This window comes from Sebastes fasciatus, chromosome 4 (genome assembly GCF_043250625.1).
Source record: "Sebastes fasciatus isolate fSebFas1 chromosome 4, fSebFas1.pri, whole genome shotgun sequence".
NCBI lineage: Eukaryota > Metazoa > Chordata > Actinopteri > Perciformes > Sebastidae > Sebastes > Sebastes fasciatus.
In genome coordinates, this window is record NC_133798.1 from 30,470,180 (window position 1) to 30,486,975 (window position 16,796).

A 16,796-nucleotide genomic window follows, 5' to 3' on the forward strand; every position below is an offset into this window, starting at 1 on the left:
AGCATCTGAGGGCAACAACGCCCTCTTCCCAGAATCCTCCTCTGTGGCCCAGACGTAACCTGGGCTCTCTGCTCTCAGTCTGCCGGTGTAATCTAATCAAAACTGCCCCAGAACGGCATGATGGGAGTCATCATGTCTGTCTGTGTTGTTTCCTGTCCACAAGTTCAATCACAGATCAGACGGTCTGATGATCACGGTCACTTTACACAGTGAATGGAGAGGCGTGTGGAGGGGAGAAAGTCAGCAGGGCCTTCTTTTTCATTCCTCTCACAACTACTTGTTGGCACTTTTGGCGAGAACAAATGAATAAATGCAACACTATGAACGTCTTCAAGGAGAGACTGTCTGAAAATGTGCTCCATTATCGCCGTATTTAAACAACATTGTGTCTCCTTCCTCTCTATGACCGCTGGCTTTTTCACTGTGCCTTTGAGTGTTTGAGGGCGTTTGGCTTTTCCAGCATAATCCAACCATAAAGTCTGTAGCAGATTCATCCTCTAAGGATCGTGAATGTGTGAAGTTAACTTCATGACAATCCATCCATTGTTGATAGGGCTGTCAAAGTTAACTAAACGAGTTAACGCAAATTTGTGAGTGAAGTTACTGGCATCATATGAAACTAGAAAATCAAAGGAATCCATTGGTACCAACCATTTCATACTAGCTTGTTGCAAAGGAGGTTAAAGGGTTAAAGGGGTGAAAATGGGTTCTATGGGTACCCATGAGTCTCCCCTTTAGGCAAGTCATAGTCAAGTCAGCACACTGACAGCTGTTGTTGCCTGTTGAACTTGAGTTTGCCATGTTATGATTTTAGCATATCATTTATGCTAAATGCAGTACCTGTGAGGGTTTCTGGCCAATATTTGTCATTGTTTTGTGTTGTTAATTGATTTCCAATAATAAATATATACATACATTTGCATAAAGCAGCATATTTGTCCACTCCCATGTTGATAAGAGTATTAAATACTTGACAAATCTCCCTTTAAGGTACATTTTGAACAGATAAAAAATGTGTGATTAATTTGTGAATAATCGTGGGTAACTATAGACAATCATGTGATTAATTGTAATTAAATGTTTTAATCGATTGACAGCCCTAATTGTTGAGTTATTTCAGTCTGGACCAAAGTGAACATTAAGACACGGACTTCTAGAGCCAAAAACTTGGCTCAAAAGACTGAACAACGTGATCTCATCTTTACTCGTCATATTTTGTCGCTTGGGCAGAATCCCTGGCGTCACTGTAACAACGTCATGGGCAGCCTTTTGAGTAGTATCTTGACGTAGACATTTCGCACGTGGTTAACTTTGTGAAATGGGGGCAGTTAGGTTTAGGCAACAAAACTGTTTTTGTCAAGAACACTTTCACACAGAACATGAATATTGCACTGCAAAAAAGCGACACTTTTTTTTCACAATAAAAGCCCTAGACAGAATATTCGCAGGCGAGTATTTTGCATTTTCATATAGTTTATTTGCCACGCCCCCAGTGTTGTAAACATCTTTAGTGTTAGAGAAAACATCATGGTTTGACTTAAAATAAGTATGCTTGTAACGTAAGGTAAGCCACAGAGGTAACATCATGTGACTCAGTGGCATAGCGTGAAATGTGTCAGAACCGAAAGGTTGACTAATAAAGCAGAGAAAAGTGTGTGCGGGAGTAAGTAATTTTTTTTGAAAAAGAACATAACATCACCAGTAAAAATAACTCAACTTTTGGTTTCACATGTGACACGAACACCCCCGAGTAAAAGTTCTGCGTTTGTTCCACCCTTAGAGGACTTATTGCTCCTTATACTACGCCCGTTGCTCTGAGCGTCTAATAATCACACTAATGAGTGTATATTGGAGTTAGTTGAAAGCCTGGTGCGTCTCATACAGACACTAAAGGGAGCCTTGTGTGTTGGTATCAAGAGGCCGAGGGCCACCGCCCAAGTGTTGGTATTTGACGCCCTGGCTTTACTGAACACACACAGAGTTAATTTAATTTAAAGGGCATACAGACTCCAGACAAAAGCAGATCAATACATACAAAATGTCCCATTAGTTCAGCTCCTATGTGTTTTATTTCAGGCACATTTACACCGTTTTATTGTGTCCAACACCTCCACAGTATGTTTAGATAGATCGGTCAGATTACAATAATCTGTCCAAGTGCTGATCGCATCAAATACACCACCTTATAGCAGGTGTGGGAGAGGTCTGAAAGCTTGCATGCTAGCTTGTTCAATGTAAATACTTTGGACTGATGACGAGGCGTTATGGAAACCACCCTTCATCTTGTTCCCTCCAGCTCTGCGTGTCCAGTACTAACATCAACCCGCTCTGCTCAGCATTTCCAGCTGACAGGAACTGTTTTACCTCCACAGCTCTGCATTATGAAACCGAGCCGCTGCTGCAGGATGTCTGTGTGTGGCAGAGCCGTCTGCTGTACCACCTGTACCTTATGCAAGAACAACTTGTACGTACAGATTCTTCTCAAGTATGAGTCATTTAAGAGAATTTGTGGTAAACAACAATTTTCTTGCATTTATAGTTTTCTCTCAGGCAAGTTGAAATGAGCCATTTACAGTAAATTGTTGCAGTTAAAAGGGTTCAACGAGTCTAACTTGGAACACTTGTATGAGCAAATAATATATAATATATGATAACATTTGAACTTCTCTTAGACTGTATTCTGTCAATCGATTCAAATATTTAATCGTGATTAATTGCATGATTGTTCATAATTAATCGCAAATTAATCACACATTTTTTTATCTGTTCAAAATGTACCTTAAAGAGAGATTTGTTAAGTATTTAATACTCTTATCAACATGGGAGTGGGCAAATATGCTGCTTTAAGCAAATGTATGTCTATATTTATTATTGGAAATCAATTAGCAACACAAAACAATGACAAATATTGTACAGAAACCCTCACAGGTACTGCATTTAGCATAAAAAAAAATGCTCAAATCATAACATGGCAAACTGCAGCCCAACAGGCAACATCAGCTGTCAGTGTGTCAGTGTGCTGACTTGACTATGACTTGAATCCCACAATGCCTGGCGAAGTGATTCGCTAGTGTCTCATTGAAAATTAATGGGGGCGAACTTTGTGTTGCGTCGCCTTCAGTGGGTCTTTAACGTTACGGTAAAGTGAACAAATCAACGCCCCTTCTCACTTGTCGCTATCAAAGTGCTCGTTAGATAGCGAGTAGCTCGCTCTCTAGCACACAGTATGTCAATAAACAACCTACAACTTTCTCAGACAATCCAGGCCTGGGTTAAGGCTTAGACCATATAGGAGGTCGCCCTGAGACAATCTACGTGACTTTGTGCCAAATAGCATTTCCTTTTTGTTTGTATATGTAGTTTTGGAGGCATTAGACACAAAGGAGGGATCTCAGAAACTACAATAATGATCCTCTCATTACAAACATGTATCCACAGCCGTTTCTGTCAGTTCTCTGCAAATCACTATGAAACTTCCTTCCTTTGCCATTTTATTTATATTATTAACATTTTTCAACTTTCGACCAAAAACTCTCTTTTTGTGTGTAGCTGTTCAGTCCTGTGTCGCCGCTATCTCACAACGCATTGAGAGACGTTTGACTTGCCTCCCATTGAAAATGAACAGGGCTGAACTTTTCTGCGTCTTGCACCGGGTTCACTCTTTGAACCCACTGAGGGCAAAAAACGTTTGAAGGGATTTCTTTACCATCTGCTCAGTTGTTTCTCTTGAGTCTCTGACAGTCTGAATAATACTAATAATAATGTTTTCTCAGCTGGAAGGAGACAGACGGGTGTGAAAAATTTGACTGGCGATCAACACCTTTCCCAGGGTCACCACGGTGTTGGGAATCAGGGCCGTAGTTACGTGCTTCACCAATCAGAATCGAGTATTCAACAAAGCCGTGTAATAAACTCAGATAGTGATCATGTTAGACATTATATCTGCTAAACATCTCCATGTTAGCATTGTCATTGTTAGTATGTTGCCATACTAGCATTAGCATTTAAATCATGTTCATTGCTAGGACTCATCCCTCATAAGGACTCATAAGTGATTGGTAAGGGCTATCTTCGCAGTTTTGCAAAAGAACGAAGGGAGGTGGAGATGTCAACGTCTAAAGTCAAGAAAAAAACTCTTTTCTAAATTATACCCACATAATTGTAGTTCTGCTTCTGTTCACTGTGTAGGACTTAATCTGCTGTTTGGTCCAGTAATTGAGAGTCCTGTTGGGCACAGATGAGGAGGGGCCAAACCAACAATAGTGGGGCATCTCTGCCCGGAGAGCAGCCAGGGACCTGAGAGAGACAACAGGGGGACAGAGAGACAATTCAGCAGCTTATCAGATGGACGACTTCTGTATCTGAGGTTTAAAACACAAGAGACGAAGAAATCATCCAACAGGAGGCCTTGATCCTCGGCGCAGTCTGCAGGGACGCAAAGGTACGTTATCTTTATCATAAAACTGTTTTTATTTCATCTTATTAAGTGTTTTTTCTCTCATCAAACAATAAGTGGTGGACTTGGTAACAGTTAATGTCACAGGATCACCTCAGTAAGCTAACGCTAACACTAACACTCAGTGAGTTGGTTGAAAATGCTGTCTGCAGCTGATATTTTCATGTTTCTAGCTTCATCTTAAAACTAAGAACTCAACACAGTACAATGGTCTCAATTATGCACACGATGGGTACATACGATATGTAATATGATGCTGCAAGGCTAAAGCTTATCTGCATCCTCAGCAGTTAATGATCCATGCAGAGGACATGGAAATAATGGAGCAGCATTGTTCATGTGTTGCAGAGGAAAACTAGTTTACTCTAAACTCTGAAATACCAGCATCTTGGCTCTCAAGTCCTTAGCCAGACATGCTAACATTTGCCATTTACATTAGAGCAGATAATCACACAGTTTAAACTTCCGCCCTTGTATTTGAGATACCGAGTATCGTTCTCATGCATACGCCATGCACACCATTTCAGCATGTAGAGAAATCCAAAGCTTGACACACCTGCTGTGCCTAGTTACGGTTGCTAAGCTATGATTGGACAATTGCTGTTTGAAGGATGACACATTCTCACTCCTAACTCGTCAAACACCGCCGCTTGGTCAGTGCCCCTCGGCATCGGAGACTGACATACCCCTCTTGCGTTACTTTTGGACGGACTGGGGCGGCGTGTCCTTTCAAAATAAATTTCCGTTTTCCCAGGAAGTTAGGTTTAGGCAACACAACCACTTAGTTCGGGTTAGAAAACGGTCTTGGTTGATGTTAACTTCACTGACTAACGAGTGACGTGACAGAATAAATCACCATGCTGTTTGAACCATCCACCTCCCCTCCTACCGACTCTTAATGGACTCTCACACTATTAATACTATGTCACTTGCTCCGACCGTCGAAGAATGCTGCGGGTGGGTTAGTTGAAAGCCTGGTTCGTCACACACTGTCGCTAAATGGTGCCTCCGTGCGTCTGTTTCCGATGCCGAGGGACGCTACAAATACTGTCCAAACTGCGGTATGTGACGAGTTGGCATTGAGAACGGTTTGCTAGAAAAGGTAAAATTAACTGCTGAGAATCAAACAGTGATTAGAAAAAAGCTGCACTCAAACATTCACGAGAAAAGAGATGATCTACTTTTGCTTAATATTTTGTTTTATATTTTTGAGAACAGTTTGTGGGTTTTCCTAATCACTTCAATACAACCAACTGAACAGTAACGTTAGAGACACTGCGTGTTCCAGAGGGATATAAAGAATAGACATCTGGGTGGACAGACGGACTTAATGACAAAACCGTGAAAGTAAAATGTTAAACGCAGCTTGTCGTTATTGCAGCAGAGAAGTGTCTGAGACCTGGTGTTAATAAAACCATAAATTCACATCTGGAAACTGCAGCAGAGAGACCGCAGTCTGAAAACCACACGTGAACATAATCAAGACTCCACTGAAACCTGGAAATGAACCAGATATAATCAGCGTGTGAGAGAGTGATAAAGCGTTTTGTTTGAAGCAGACTGAGGCTTAAAGTTGAGTTACAATTGTACAATTTATCTGTGTTTATGGATGAGTGACACAAACTCTCTTATCTAGTACGAAAGTGCTGGAAAGAATAACATTCTGATAATTTAGCTATTCTTAGAGCACTTAGGGAAAGTGTGCCGGGATTGACTGTGGTGACAATTTAAAGAGCGAAGGAGACACAGGAGGTGGATGGGTTCAACAAACACAAGGCTTTCATCCAGGAGACCGCTGTTTGTGTCCCGTGTTTTACGTTTCACTTTCACGTTGCAATCAGCTGATTGTTCTTGTCCCATGTTCACAACGTCAAGTTATATTTTCACCGTACAAATGTAGTAGTTTAAAGCCCAACCATAGTTTTTTTCCCTAAACCTAACTAAGTGGTTTTGTTGCCTGTTTTTGTTTAATTCACAACATTAAGCACGTGTTTACTGCGACCAAAAAGCGGCGCCAAGGGGTCGATAAAGACATGTGTTTAGTGCGACGGAAAAAGTGGCACCGAGGGGTGTGACAAAGCGAGTTGGGATGAGAACGTGTTGGATCACATTGTGTGTCGTCGTCATCATCAAAGGAGAAAAATATGTTTTTGGAGGCAGACGGAGAGTAAAGTGCAGAAAAAATGACATGCATTGCTGCTGTTTTCCACCGCGGCTGCTGGTTAATTGGTGGAACATCATGGATCTATTCAGCTCCACCGCAGTTTAGATCAGCTTTGATTATCTGTTAAGGGTCCGTTATGGATCAGGTCAATGAAGACCTCGAGTCTGGAGAATAACGTGTTGAATCTGGCCTTAATTCACAGCCATCTCTTTTACACACACACATACACACAAACACACACACACACACTAGTCTTGTAGACACATTTGTAACTCCACACACACATAATCTATGTTGGGAGTCGAATCAGCAGTCTGACTCAGACTTTCTGTGGTTTTAAAGCACCCCCAACACACACACACACACACACACACGATGTGTGGTGTTGCTGGATAACGACAGTCACTCTGTCTCTGGTTGTTAACATTAACGCTGGATCATTAAATGCTAATTCAAGGCTGGCTTCATATTTTCCAGATTACACTGTACGAGCTGGTCCTGAATCAAACACACTCGCTCAGACTCATCCAGACCAGCCTGAGACCCCGAAAACAACATCTCCACATCTCCACATACCGCTGCCGAAAAGCCACAGATAACAATCCAGCTGACACAAGCTCGCTAGGTTTTTCCCCTCTTCAGTAAGAATGAAAATGAAAATGATGTACAATCCTAAGAACAAAATGCCAAGGGGGAGTAAACACATTTTGATGTGATAGAGATGGTTCGGGTTCAAAACGAAAGTTTAAAAAAAATTTCCGTAGTCCCGGACAACAATAAGTTTCCTCTGAGGAAAACTCTTTACAGGACTCCCGAACTGTCAGTGCATCACAAAGGGGGATAGCCCTGTGATTAAAGGGGGTGAAAGTGGTGAATGTGATAAGTCATGATTGTCACAGCCTCTAATGCGCCCCCTATAATAATGCCTTCTTTCTGACCTCACCCTGTGCTCAAATACGCAGCGCCACAGGTGCGCCAAGTTAGCCGTCCTGATCCTGATGAAAACGCCTATGGTGCGTGCATGTTAGCACGGGCACGTGTGTGCTTGCTATTGGTCCATAGTGTGAGTGTTCGCATCAAGTTTACCAAGGATGAACTTGATGTGAAAAATTTGATTTACCTTGCCCCTGCGAGTAAAACCACAGATTGTGGCAGGTGTACCAGGTTCTTTAGCGTGGTCCATCCATGGACAATCCTCGTTAGTTGTGTTAGCATGCTAACATTAGCTGACTAGCTCTAAACACAAAGTAGAGCAGAGGCAATGGATGGAAATGTCATTACTTTTTTGCAAGTATTTGGTCATAAACCAAAGTAATGAACAAAATAAAATGTTGACCTGATGATGGTGCTGGAAGAAAAGTTAAGGGATCAGCAAAGTTATTACAATTCATCCTCTAAAGACCATGAATATCTGAACTAAATATCATGGAAATCCATCCAGTAGTTATGATTCCAGTCTGGACCAAAGTGGTGGACCGACCGACTGACATTGCCATCTGTAGAGCCGTGCCAGCAGCGTGGTTAAACATCATGAGGGTTGGCTCACACTGACAGTTTACCCCTCGTCTTCATCTGGATCCAATTAGTTGAGTTCAGCTGCTTTTTGCTGTTTCGTTGCGTCTGTCTGAGACAAAACATCAAACTGAATCTCCTGTGTCAGTTTGGACTCAGACTCTGTGTTTGGGGGGTCTTTCTTGTGGTCTGGAGTTGCCGTGTTTCCAGGCCTTTTGGTGGTTTGGAGGACAGCCTGAGTGGCTTCACCGCACTCTGTTTTTCTTGGATCAGCTTCACCAGAAAACCCATCCAGCTGGGAGGATTACAAAACTGGTGCGAGCCTGTAGAAATGCTTTCCTAAGCTGAGCTGGACATGAGGAAACTTTCTGATAAATTACAGCCTTCTTAAAGTGTTTTGAAGGAAACATTTTGACAATTTATTTGTGACTATAACTCTCTTTCTTCCCCCGTCTTCTCCTCCATCTCTGTACTCGCTGATCCACATCCGACATTACTGCGATCATAAAGTTCTCGTGCCATTAAATCCAGCAGAAAACATCAGCTCCAGGCCAGCGCCTCCTCAGATGAATGAAAAGTTGAAATGATCGGAGAAGCCTCAGCCCACCGCTGGTTTCCTGCTCTGCTGCTCTGGTTACAATCCCACAAACAGAATGATGGGAGATTTTCCGTGGCGTCCTTGGAGGCAACCTCGGTGGCCATGTTTCCCAAGAGTGGGGTCACGATGCCCCCCCCCCCCTAACTCCCCCGACTTTGGAAAAACTGAAATATGAATTACTTGCATATGAGGGGGCGCCAACAGCAATTAGATTGGGCTCTTATATAAAGAGCTGGAGGGAACCGTTTCAGAGGAATGACGGAGAAGAAAATAAAAAGCCGAGCCACAAAGAGACCAACCATGTATTTCTCAATGTGTAACTGAGTATAGGCCTATACAGAATGGGTTTTTAAGCTTTGTAGTTGTGGTTCCTGAATAAAAGTACAATTAATGGAGAAATAACTGCAACAGTTACCCCAATAATCAGACAAACATCTGGGTAATTGCGGTCTGATAGCAATTGTTAGAAGCAGTTAACGTTTTCTTATGTCATTTTAAGAAATATGTTGATTTAAGAGTAGGGCTGTCAGAGTTAATGCGATAATAACGCGTTAACACAAATTTGTTTTAACGCCGCTAACGGAACTTGTGATTTTTAGGTTGTAGCGGTCTCAGTTTTAAAGTTAAGGGGGAGATACTGGCATCATTTGAAAATAGAAAACCTAAGGAATTCACTGATACCAGCCATGTCATACTCAAAAAGGAGGCTAAATAACAATCCAAACTTAGGCTGCATTTTTGCGAGGAAAAACTGGCTTGGCCATTTTCAAAGGGGTCCCTTGACCTCTGACCTCAAGATATGTGAATGTAAATGGGTTCTATGGGTACCCACGAGTCTCCCCTTTACAGACATGCCCACTTTATGATAATCACATGCAGTTTGGGGCAAGTCATAGTCAAGTCAGCACACTGACACACTGACAGCTGTTGTTGCCTGTTGGGCTGCAGTTTGCCATGTTATGATTTGAGCATATTATTTATGCTAAATGCAGTACCTGTGAGGGTTTCCGGACAATATTTGTCATTGTTTTGTGTTGTTAATTGATTTCCAATAATAAATATATACATACATTTGCATAAAGAAGCATATTTGTCCACTCCCATGTTGATAAGAGTATTAAATACTTGACAAATCTCATTATTATATTACATTATGAACAGATAAATTAATTTGCAGTTAATTGCGATTAACTATGGACAATCATGCAATTAATCACAATTAAATATTTTAATCAATTGGCAGCCCTATTTAAGAGTTATTTCTATAAGTTGACTGACAACAACTTGTGTAGCACCAAACATGTCATCCATTTTGTCAACATTTTCATTGCTGTATTTCCGTCTATTTCTATGTAAGAAGATGACGTCAACATTCTGAATTTCTTCTCTTCCACCAGAAAAGCTGAGACGTGCACATTTCTCCCATAAAACCTTAATAGCTGCAGTAGATGGGTTCTTCACCAAAGCAGCATTATATCTCTCTGACGTTTCTAATGATTTAAATCAGTAAGAATCTATGAATTCAGTCCTGCGGTAGGACCAGCTGACTGTGGAGAAAGCATCCCTTAATGCTCTGACATACCAAGTTGACGGTCGGTCGTCGGACAGTTCGGGGCCGTCGGTGAGCATCTGTTGGTCTAGTTTTTGCGGTGCGTCCCGCACCATCGGCGCTAGACTGCCCATATTGGAGTATTTTCGGCAGATTCAGCATGTTGAATCGGCGGCGGCGCCCGTCGGTAAGAGAAATCACTCTGATTGGCTGTTCAGCTTAAACAAATCAGTCCACGAGAAGAGAAACAAAAGTGAGGAAAACATGGTTGGTATGTCTGGGCCTTTAGTCACTGGTTAATGTTTTAATGGGTGTTAAATGATGAAAAGTAAGTGAGAGGGGAGAGCTTATCCTGATAGCTCTCCCTGTCCACTCTGTATCTGCTGCTTTGGGATTTGAACCTGCATCCTTTTCATCACAGTCCTGCTCCTCCTGAGAACAGGGGAGCATTGTGTTTTGTTGTGTTGTGGAATTTGGAGCATTCACTTCATTGATCATCACTCATTGTGTCCTCTCACAGGCCTGGCTGATTATCTCTGCTCACTGAAGCTCATAATGTGTTTATTTTCTCTCCTCTGCCTGTGCAGGACCACTAATTGCTCCATGAGGAATCGGGGGCCATGGCGCTGATGGGGCTCCGTCTCCTGGCACTGGCCCTGTGGGTTGGTGTTGGGGTAAAGCTCCAAGTTCTGGGCGACCAGATGAAGCCGACCCGGGCACCTCTGATCCCTCACCGACCTTTTGTTGTAGTGTGGAACGCTCCCACTGAGTCCTGCCGCCTTCGATTCAAGGTGGACCTGGACCTCAGCGTTTTCGACATCGTAGCGAACCTCAACGAAACCCTAAGCGGACCAAACGTCACCATATTCTACCACAGCCACTTGGGATACTACCCATACTACTCCAACTCCGGAGTCCCTATCAACGGTGGGCTTCCGCAGAACCAGAGCATCTCCAAACACCTGAGCAAGGCCCGGGCAGACATCGACAAGCTAATCCCCCACAAGGATTTTCGAGGCCTGGGTGTTATCGACTGGGAGAACTGGAGGCCTCAGTGGGTCCGAAACTGGGGCTCCAAGGACATCTACCGCAACAAGTCAAAGGAACAGATCCGGAAACTTCACCCGAACTGGCCGGAGAGCAAAGTGGAGAAGGAAGCGAAGGAAGGTTTTGAGAGGGCTGGGCAGACCTTCATGAACCTGACCTTGGCCCTGGCTGAAGGTCGCAGGCCGGACGGGCTGTGGGGGTTTTACCTGTTCCCAGACTGCTACAACTACGGGTATAAGGAGCACCCGCAAAGGTACACCGGCGAATGCCCCAACGTTGAGCACGTACGCAACGACCACCTGATGTGGCTTTGGAAGGAGAGCACGGCCCTCTTCCCGTCCATCTACCTGGACTACGAGCTCAAGTCCTCCTCCAACACTGTCAAGTTCGTCCACTATCGGGTCAAGGAAGCCATGAGGATCGCGTCCATCGCCCGTACAGACTTCACATTACCAGTGTTCGTCTACTCCAGACCTTTCTACGCCTACACATTTGTGGTTCTTTCAGAGGTTAGATTTTCAGTTGAAAGTGTTTCTTAAATAAGCAGAAAAATACTAAATTTGCTGAGTCAATCACCTGAACAAAACAAAATAATCGCAAACCTTTACGATTCAAATTTGAACTTGATCTTTCTGTCATGATGGTTGCTTGTCTGTCCCTGGTGTGGCTGTTTGTGTGAATATTGTTGTGTCGTTCTCTTTATAGCAACCTCAGTATAGTTGAGCATCGCCCTTAAAGATGCTTTCCGGAAACTTCTCAATATGTTTGTGTCCATGAGAGCATTTGTAGATTATGAAGAAGTGGAAGGAAATCATTTGGATTTCTGCAAGTGCCATAAAAGGCAATGAAAACTAGACAGTTATAGTTGGATTCAGGTGTTTACTAGGCTAAAAAGGCCCCTGTCATTCTGTTTCAGAGCGACCTGATTCACACCATCGGGGAGAGCGCTGTCTTGGGAGCATCGGGTGTCGTCCTCTGGGGATCATCAGAGTATGCACGAACACAGGTAATGGTAAAAACTAAACAAACTAGATTTACCGCCTTGTGGTTGTATGCCTCCACCAACCAGTCAAGTTGCAGTTTACATCCGTCTGTCCAAAATGTCATAGACAGACATTTGTGTGAAATTGTCATAATTAGCATGAATGTTTGAGTTCTGGCCAAACACATTTTGTGACCTTTGAGCGACACGCTCACATGCACGAACATGCACTAAAAGCAGGCGCGGCCGGCCCGGCTATATCAACAAAGCGCGGAGAAACTCTGATACAACACAGACAGAGGGAGAGAGACTTAATTCTCTGCTCAGGTAGATATTACTCCACTATATCTTTAAATTACAAATAGTTGTTTACTGCTATATTAATGTTCTGGATATCAAATTTAGAACCTTTAATGACAGAAACTGTGCATAAAACAAGGCTTCATAATTTCTGAAGTCATTATTCTCTCCTCCAGAACCGGATGTTTCCAAAAATGGTGATTTAATTTTTCTGACCAAACTCCGACAGCCAAAAACCAGGAGACAAAACATCTGATTTATGTGTGAAAGTGGTTCAGGATTTCTGCTGGTGTCTGTGGATTGTTTTACATCCTGTTTACAGCAGAGTCAGCTGTAAATCTGGGAGAAGAAGAAGCTGTCATGTAATCATCACTGAGGAGAAAACTTCAACTTCCATGGTCATCAAACTCTTGTAAAAATGTTACGTATCACTGTGAAGTCCTGGAACCTGTCCACAATCCTAACCTCCTCTCTTATTTGAACAGAATTCATATTTCACGTTTTTGAACTTTTTCTTTTTCTTTTGTGTCCTGCCTCCTCCAGAGGAACTGCCTGACGGTGAAGAAGTACATCGACGGTCCGCTGGGACATTATGTAATCAACGTCACCTCCGCTGCCAAGCTGTGCAGCAAAGCGCTTTGCAAGAAGAACGGCAGGTGCGTCCGCAAGAGCCTGGACTCGGGTGCTTACCTGCACCTGAACCCGCGCTTCTTCCACATCCACCGCAACCCGGTGCCCAGCAGGGGACCCCGCTTCCACGTCAGCGGCCACCTCAACAACCACGACATCCTGGACATGAAGCACAAGTTCACCTGCCAGTGCTACCAGGGCTGGACAGGTGTTTACTGCGAGATGCCCCAGGCTCCACCTCCTCCTCCTCCTCCTCCGCCACCTCAGCCCGCCTTCCCTCTGCCTCACCCCCGGGAGAACAGCCTGCTGGGAGATATCCTGTTCCTCCTATCCTTTCATTTCTCCTGTCTGTGTATCATCCTGTTCCTGGGACTCTGTCTGATTATCAAGTGTCTGATACTTGATACAGTATTAGCCAGACCTGAAGTGTGATCCGCTGCAGTTCCTCTAACGTCCACAAGAAAACTGTATTGAAATGAATAGGAAAACCTTTAACTTCTCTCTACAAATATCAACAAATACAATCTGTTCTCAGTAGCTGGATTTATTTAATCTAATGTGTCTTATAGGGGTGGGAAAAAAATCGATTCGCTAGAAGGAAGTTACCGCCTTTATTGTTGTAGTCATATCCGTTCTGTATCCGTCACTTAAAACAAACAGTAACCAGCAGGCCGTAGCAAGCAGAAATCGGCAGATACGACAGAGCAGAAAATAGCGGAGGGTCTGCGTGGATATAACCTGCACCCTCACATTTTGGGTTTCACAGATTGCAGGAAAAGCAGAGCTAGACATCATGGCTAAAGCTGCAGGCTAACTTGGTCATGGACAGGAAACGTTATCGTATCGCGGTAACATGCGGTCAAGCCAGCCGTCACTCTCATCTCCGTGGTCAAATGGGCCGACGCTACAACTGTAGAGCACCCATATACTGACATTTATGTTAAATGCATTGAAACGGCCCCGATGGAGCTGACCATGGATTTATAAAGAGAACGGAGCTGACGGGAGAGCTAGCGACCACCTTGGAGATGTTAGAGGAAGTATATACGTGTGACTACGTCTGATTTTCAAAATAAGGTGTTAACAAAGGGAACTGTATATACAAAATATATATGTGGAAATAAGATTGATTGGATTATATTAACCAGAAGTATAAAACATTACAAGTCCCTTATAAATTAGACAGAAAATACTACTAATTTGGGAGGGAAATGTCTTTATTCTTTGGACCAACTGCTGCAAAAACATCTTTGGCAACCAGCAAATTGTGTTTTAGCCAGTTGCAGACAGAACTAATCACTTTCTTTTGTACCAGTTTTCTTATCATTTATATGTAAGCTGACTCGTTTGCAGAAAAACCTAGAAGACTAGTTCATTTTCTCCAGCAGGAGGACAAAATAAACATTAATCTTCTACAAAGACCCTCAAAAAACAATTGATAAATCAACAAAATCCAAGAAGATAGTTCAGTCAGTTTACAGTCGCAGACATTTATTTAACTTGGGATAATGACTGTAATGAGGCTGACATCACAGCCAGCTCTTCCTCAGCCTGCTGAGTGAAGCTGTAGTTGGGTGGCGGCGGTGTAGTCAGTCAAATGAGTCACAGTGAGCTGCGGCGGGACGGGTCACATGACCAAACAGTTTAACAATAGGCTATGTTTGTCCCACGGGAACGGGAGGGATGGCCGAGTGTCAAACGACTGTTTTGGGTGACGAGAGGAGGGAGGAGAAGCTTCTGTTGCAACTGGAGGTTCATGATTCATGAAGAAAATGTCAAAACAGAGTAAAGTGAGGATTACACAAAGTGTTGAAGTCAGCTGGTTATAAATTAAGGTCTTTACCGGCTCCACTTTAACAGCAGCTTTAGAGTTTCAGCACTAATCTGCTGCTGCAGGAGGATCACAGAGCTGCATGTTATCAATGTTTATATTAATAAATAAGATGTATATATGAATCTGTAGTTATAACTGAGCCCGGTAGGTGATGGGTGGAAGATTTACAGTTTTGTAATCCTGTATCTCATTTAACTGAAGAACAGCTTGGTCTCGCTCCCAGGGGTTCAAATTCAGACGCTTGGGCAGTGGCCCTCGACGTCATCATACCAACGCACGAGGCAGCCTTTAGCGTCTGTTTGGGATATACCGGGCTTTGAACTAACTCCAGTGTAAACTCATCCACATCCACATTAACGCTCAGTGTAACAGACGTAATATAAAGAGAGAGAAAGTCCTCTAAGGGAGAGAGTGGTGGTGGAAACAAAAGACTTCCACTCAGGGGAGCGGCGACGTAGCTTACGTAACAAGCATACTTATTCTAAGCCAAACCATGATGTTTTTTCTAACCTTAACCAAGTGGTTTTGTTGCCTAAACCTAACCGCCACCATTTCACAATGTTAACCATGTGTTACAAGGTTCTGTTTATACAGCAAAGAGTATCTGCAGGCATGTTTTTTTTAGGTAGTTAACTAAGGGAAAAGCATAGGAAAGGAAATAACTAAATAAGTAAAGAAGCAAGGAACAAAAATAGTATAATAATAATTATAAAAATTATAATGATAAAGTCAAGGGGGGTGCCGCCCCATCTACTAGCCATGAAACACAACCGGGGTACCGTAAGGGACCTCCTTGGTTAATTTTGTACGTCGGCATCTTTTGTTTTTGGCCGTCGCCATCATGGTTTTTTGAAACCAGAAGTGACACGAGAGGGTGGAGCTAAGTACAACCGAATGCTAAATTAACTTTGATGAAGTAAAAACACACTGTGAAAGGGTTAAAGTTGTAAGACGAAAACACGGACAACTCCCAGACTGGACAACGTCGTGGTAGCGACCTGTCAATCACAAGGTAGCCCCGCCCTAAAGCATCCCCTGCTTTATGGTCTATCTGACTCTAAATGGGACCATAATTTACTAAATGAACATCATGCTGTATTGATGAAGACTTGAAACTAGCGATTGAGACCATAAACTCATATTTACAATGTTTACTGAAGTAATAAATCAAGTGAGAAGTAGGCTCATTTTCTCATAGACTTCTATACAATCAGACTTCTTTTAGCAACCAGAGGAGTCGCCCCCTGCTGGCTGTTAGAAAGAATGCAGGTTTAAGGCACTTCAGCATTTGCTTCACTTTTCAGACCCGTTGTCCATCTTGGAATAAATATTACTTTACTACTCCAAAAAGCAAAAGACTGTCTTTAATTTCCTGTTCTGTAAATCACCTTCTGATAAAACACTGTGACTCAGAATATTTAATAATGGATAAAAAAAATAGAGAGTTCTTCCAGCAAAAACACAGTAAAGCAACTGTTAGTGGTATTCAGCAACTGACGAACCGCCAAACACTGAGTGGAAACTGTCAGGTCCACTCAGGAGGAACATTCATTCACTCCTGGCTTTGTAGTTTTTGAAATAAAGACAAATAATCACACCCAGAGCTCACTTGTCCCTCCCAAACATCTTGAACCTTCAGTTTTTAGATTTCTTCCCTTCCCAGCAGTCATTGGTTTCAGTTCATGTCCATGAAAATCAGCAGATGCAGAAAATTAAAGAAGCAC

At 42.9% G+C, this 16,796-nt stretch overlaps 1 protein-coding gene and 1 long non-coding RNA gene across 2 annotated transcripts in view; one reads left to right on the top strand and one right to left on the bottom strand.

The window, feature by feature from the left end:
- Window positions 1-4,143: 4,143 nt before the first annotated feature.
- LOC141766586 (uncharacterized) overlaps window positions 4,144-16,796 on the bottom strand; it is a 49,213-nt gene continuing 36,560 nt past the window's right edge. The window contains exon 5 of the long non-coding RNA XR_012593656.1: window positions 4,144-4,296. This is a non-coding gene — a long non-coding RNA (uncharacterized LOC141766586). The remainder of the gene's footprint in view (window positions 4,297-16,796) is intronic.
- Window positions 4,310-16,791, top strand: LOC141766581 (hyaluronidase-like). The gene is made up of 4 exons (XM_074633544.1): window positions 4,310-4,441; window positions 10,867-11,835; window positions 12,243-12,332; window positions 13,152-16,791. Exons 2-4 carry the CDS (start codon window positions 10,900-10,902, stop codon window positions 13,668-13,670), a joined length of 1,545 nt encoding a protein of 514 aa, XP_074489645.1. The 5' UTR covers window positions 4,310-4,441; window positions 10,867-10,899; the 3' UTR covers window positions 13,671-16,791.

Coding starts and splice junctions, on each gene's coding strand:
- LOC141766581 (XM_074633544.1), top strand. CDS start 10,900: ATGGCGCTGATGGGGCTCCGTCTCCTGGCACTGGCCCTGTGGGTTGGT. Junction 11,836..12,242: donor CATTTGTGGTTCTTTCAGAG/GTTAGATTTTCA, acceptor ATTCTGTTTCAG/AGCGACCTGATTCACACCAT. Junction 12,333..13,151: donor CAGAGTATGCACGAACACAG/GTAATGGTAAAA, acceptor TGCCTCCTCCAG/AGGAACTGCCTGACGGTGAA.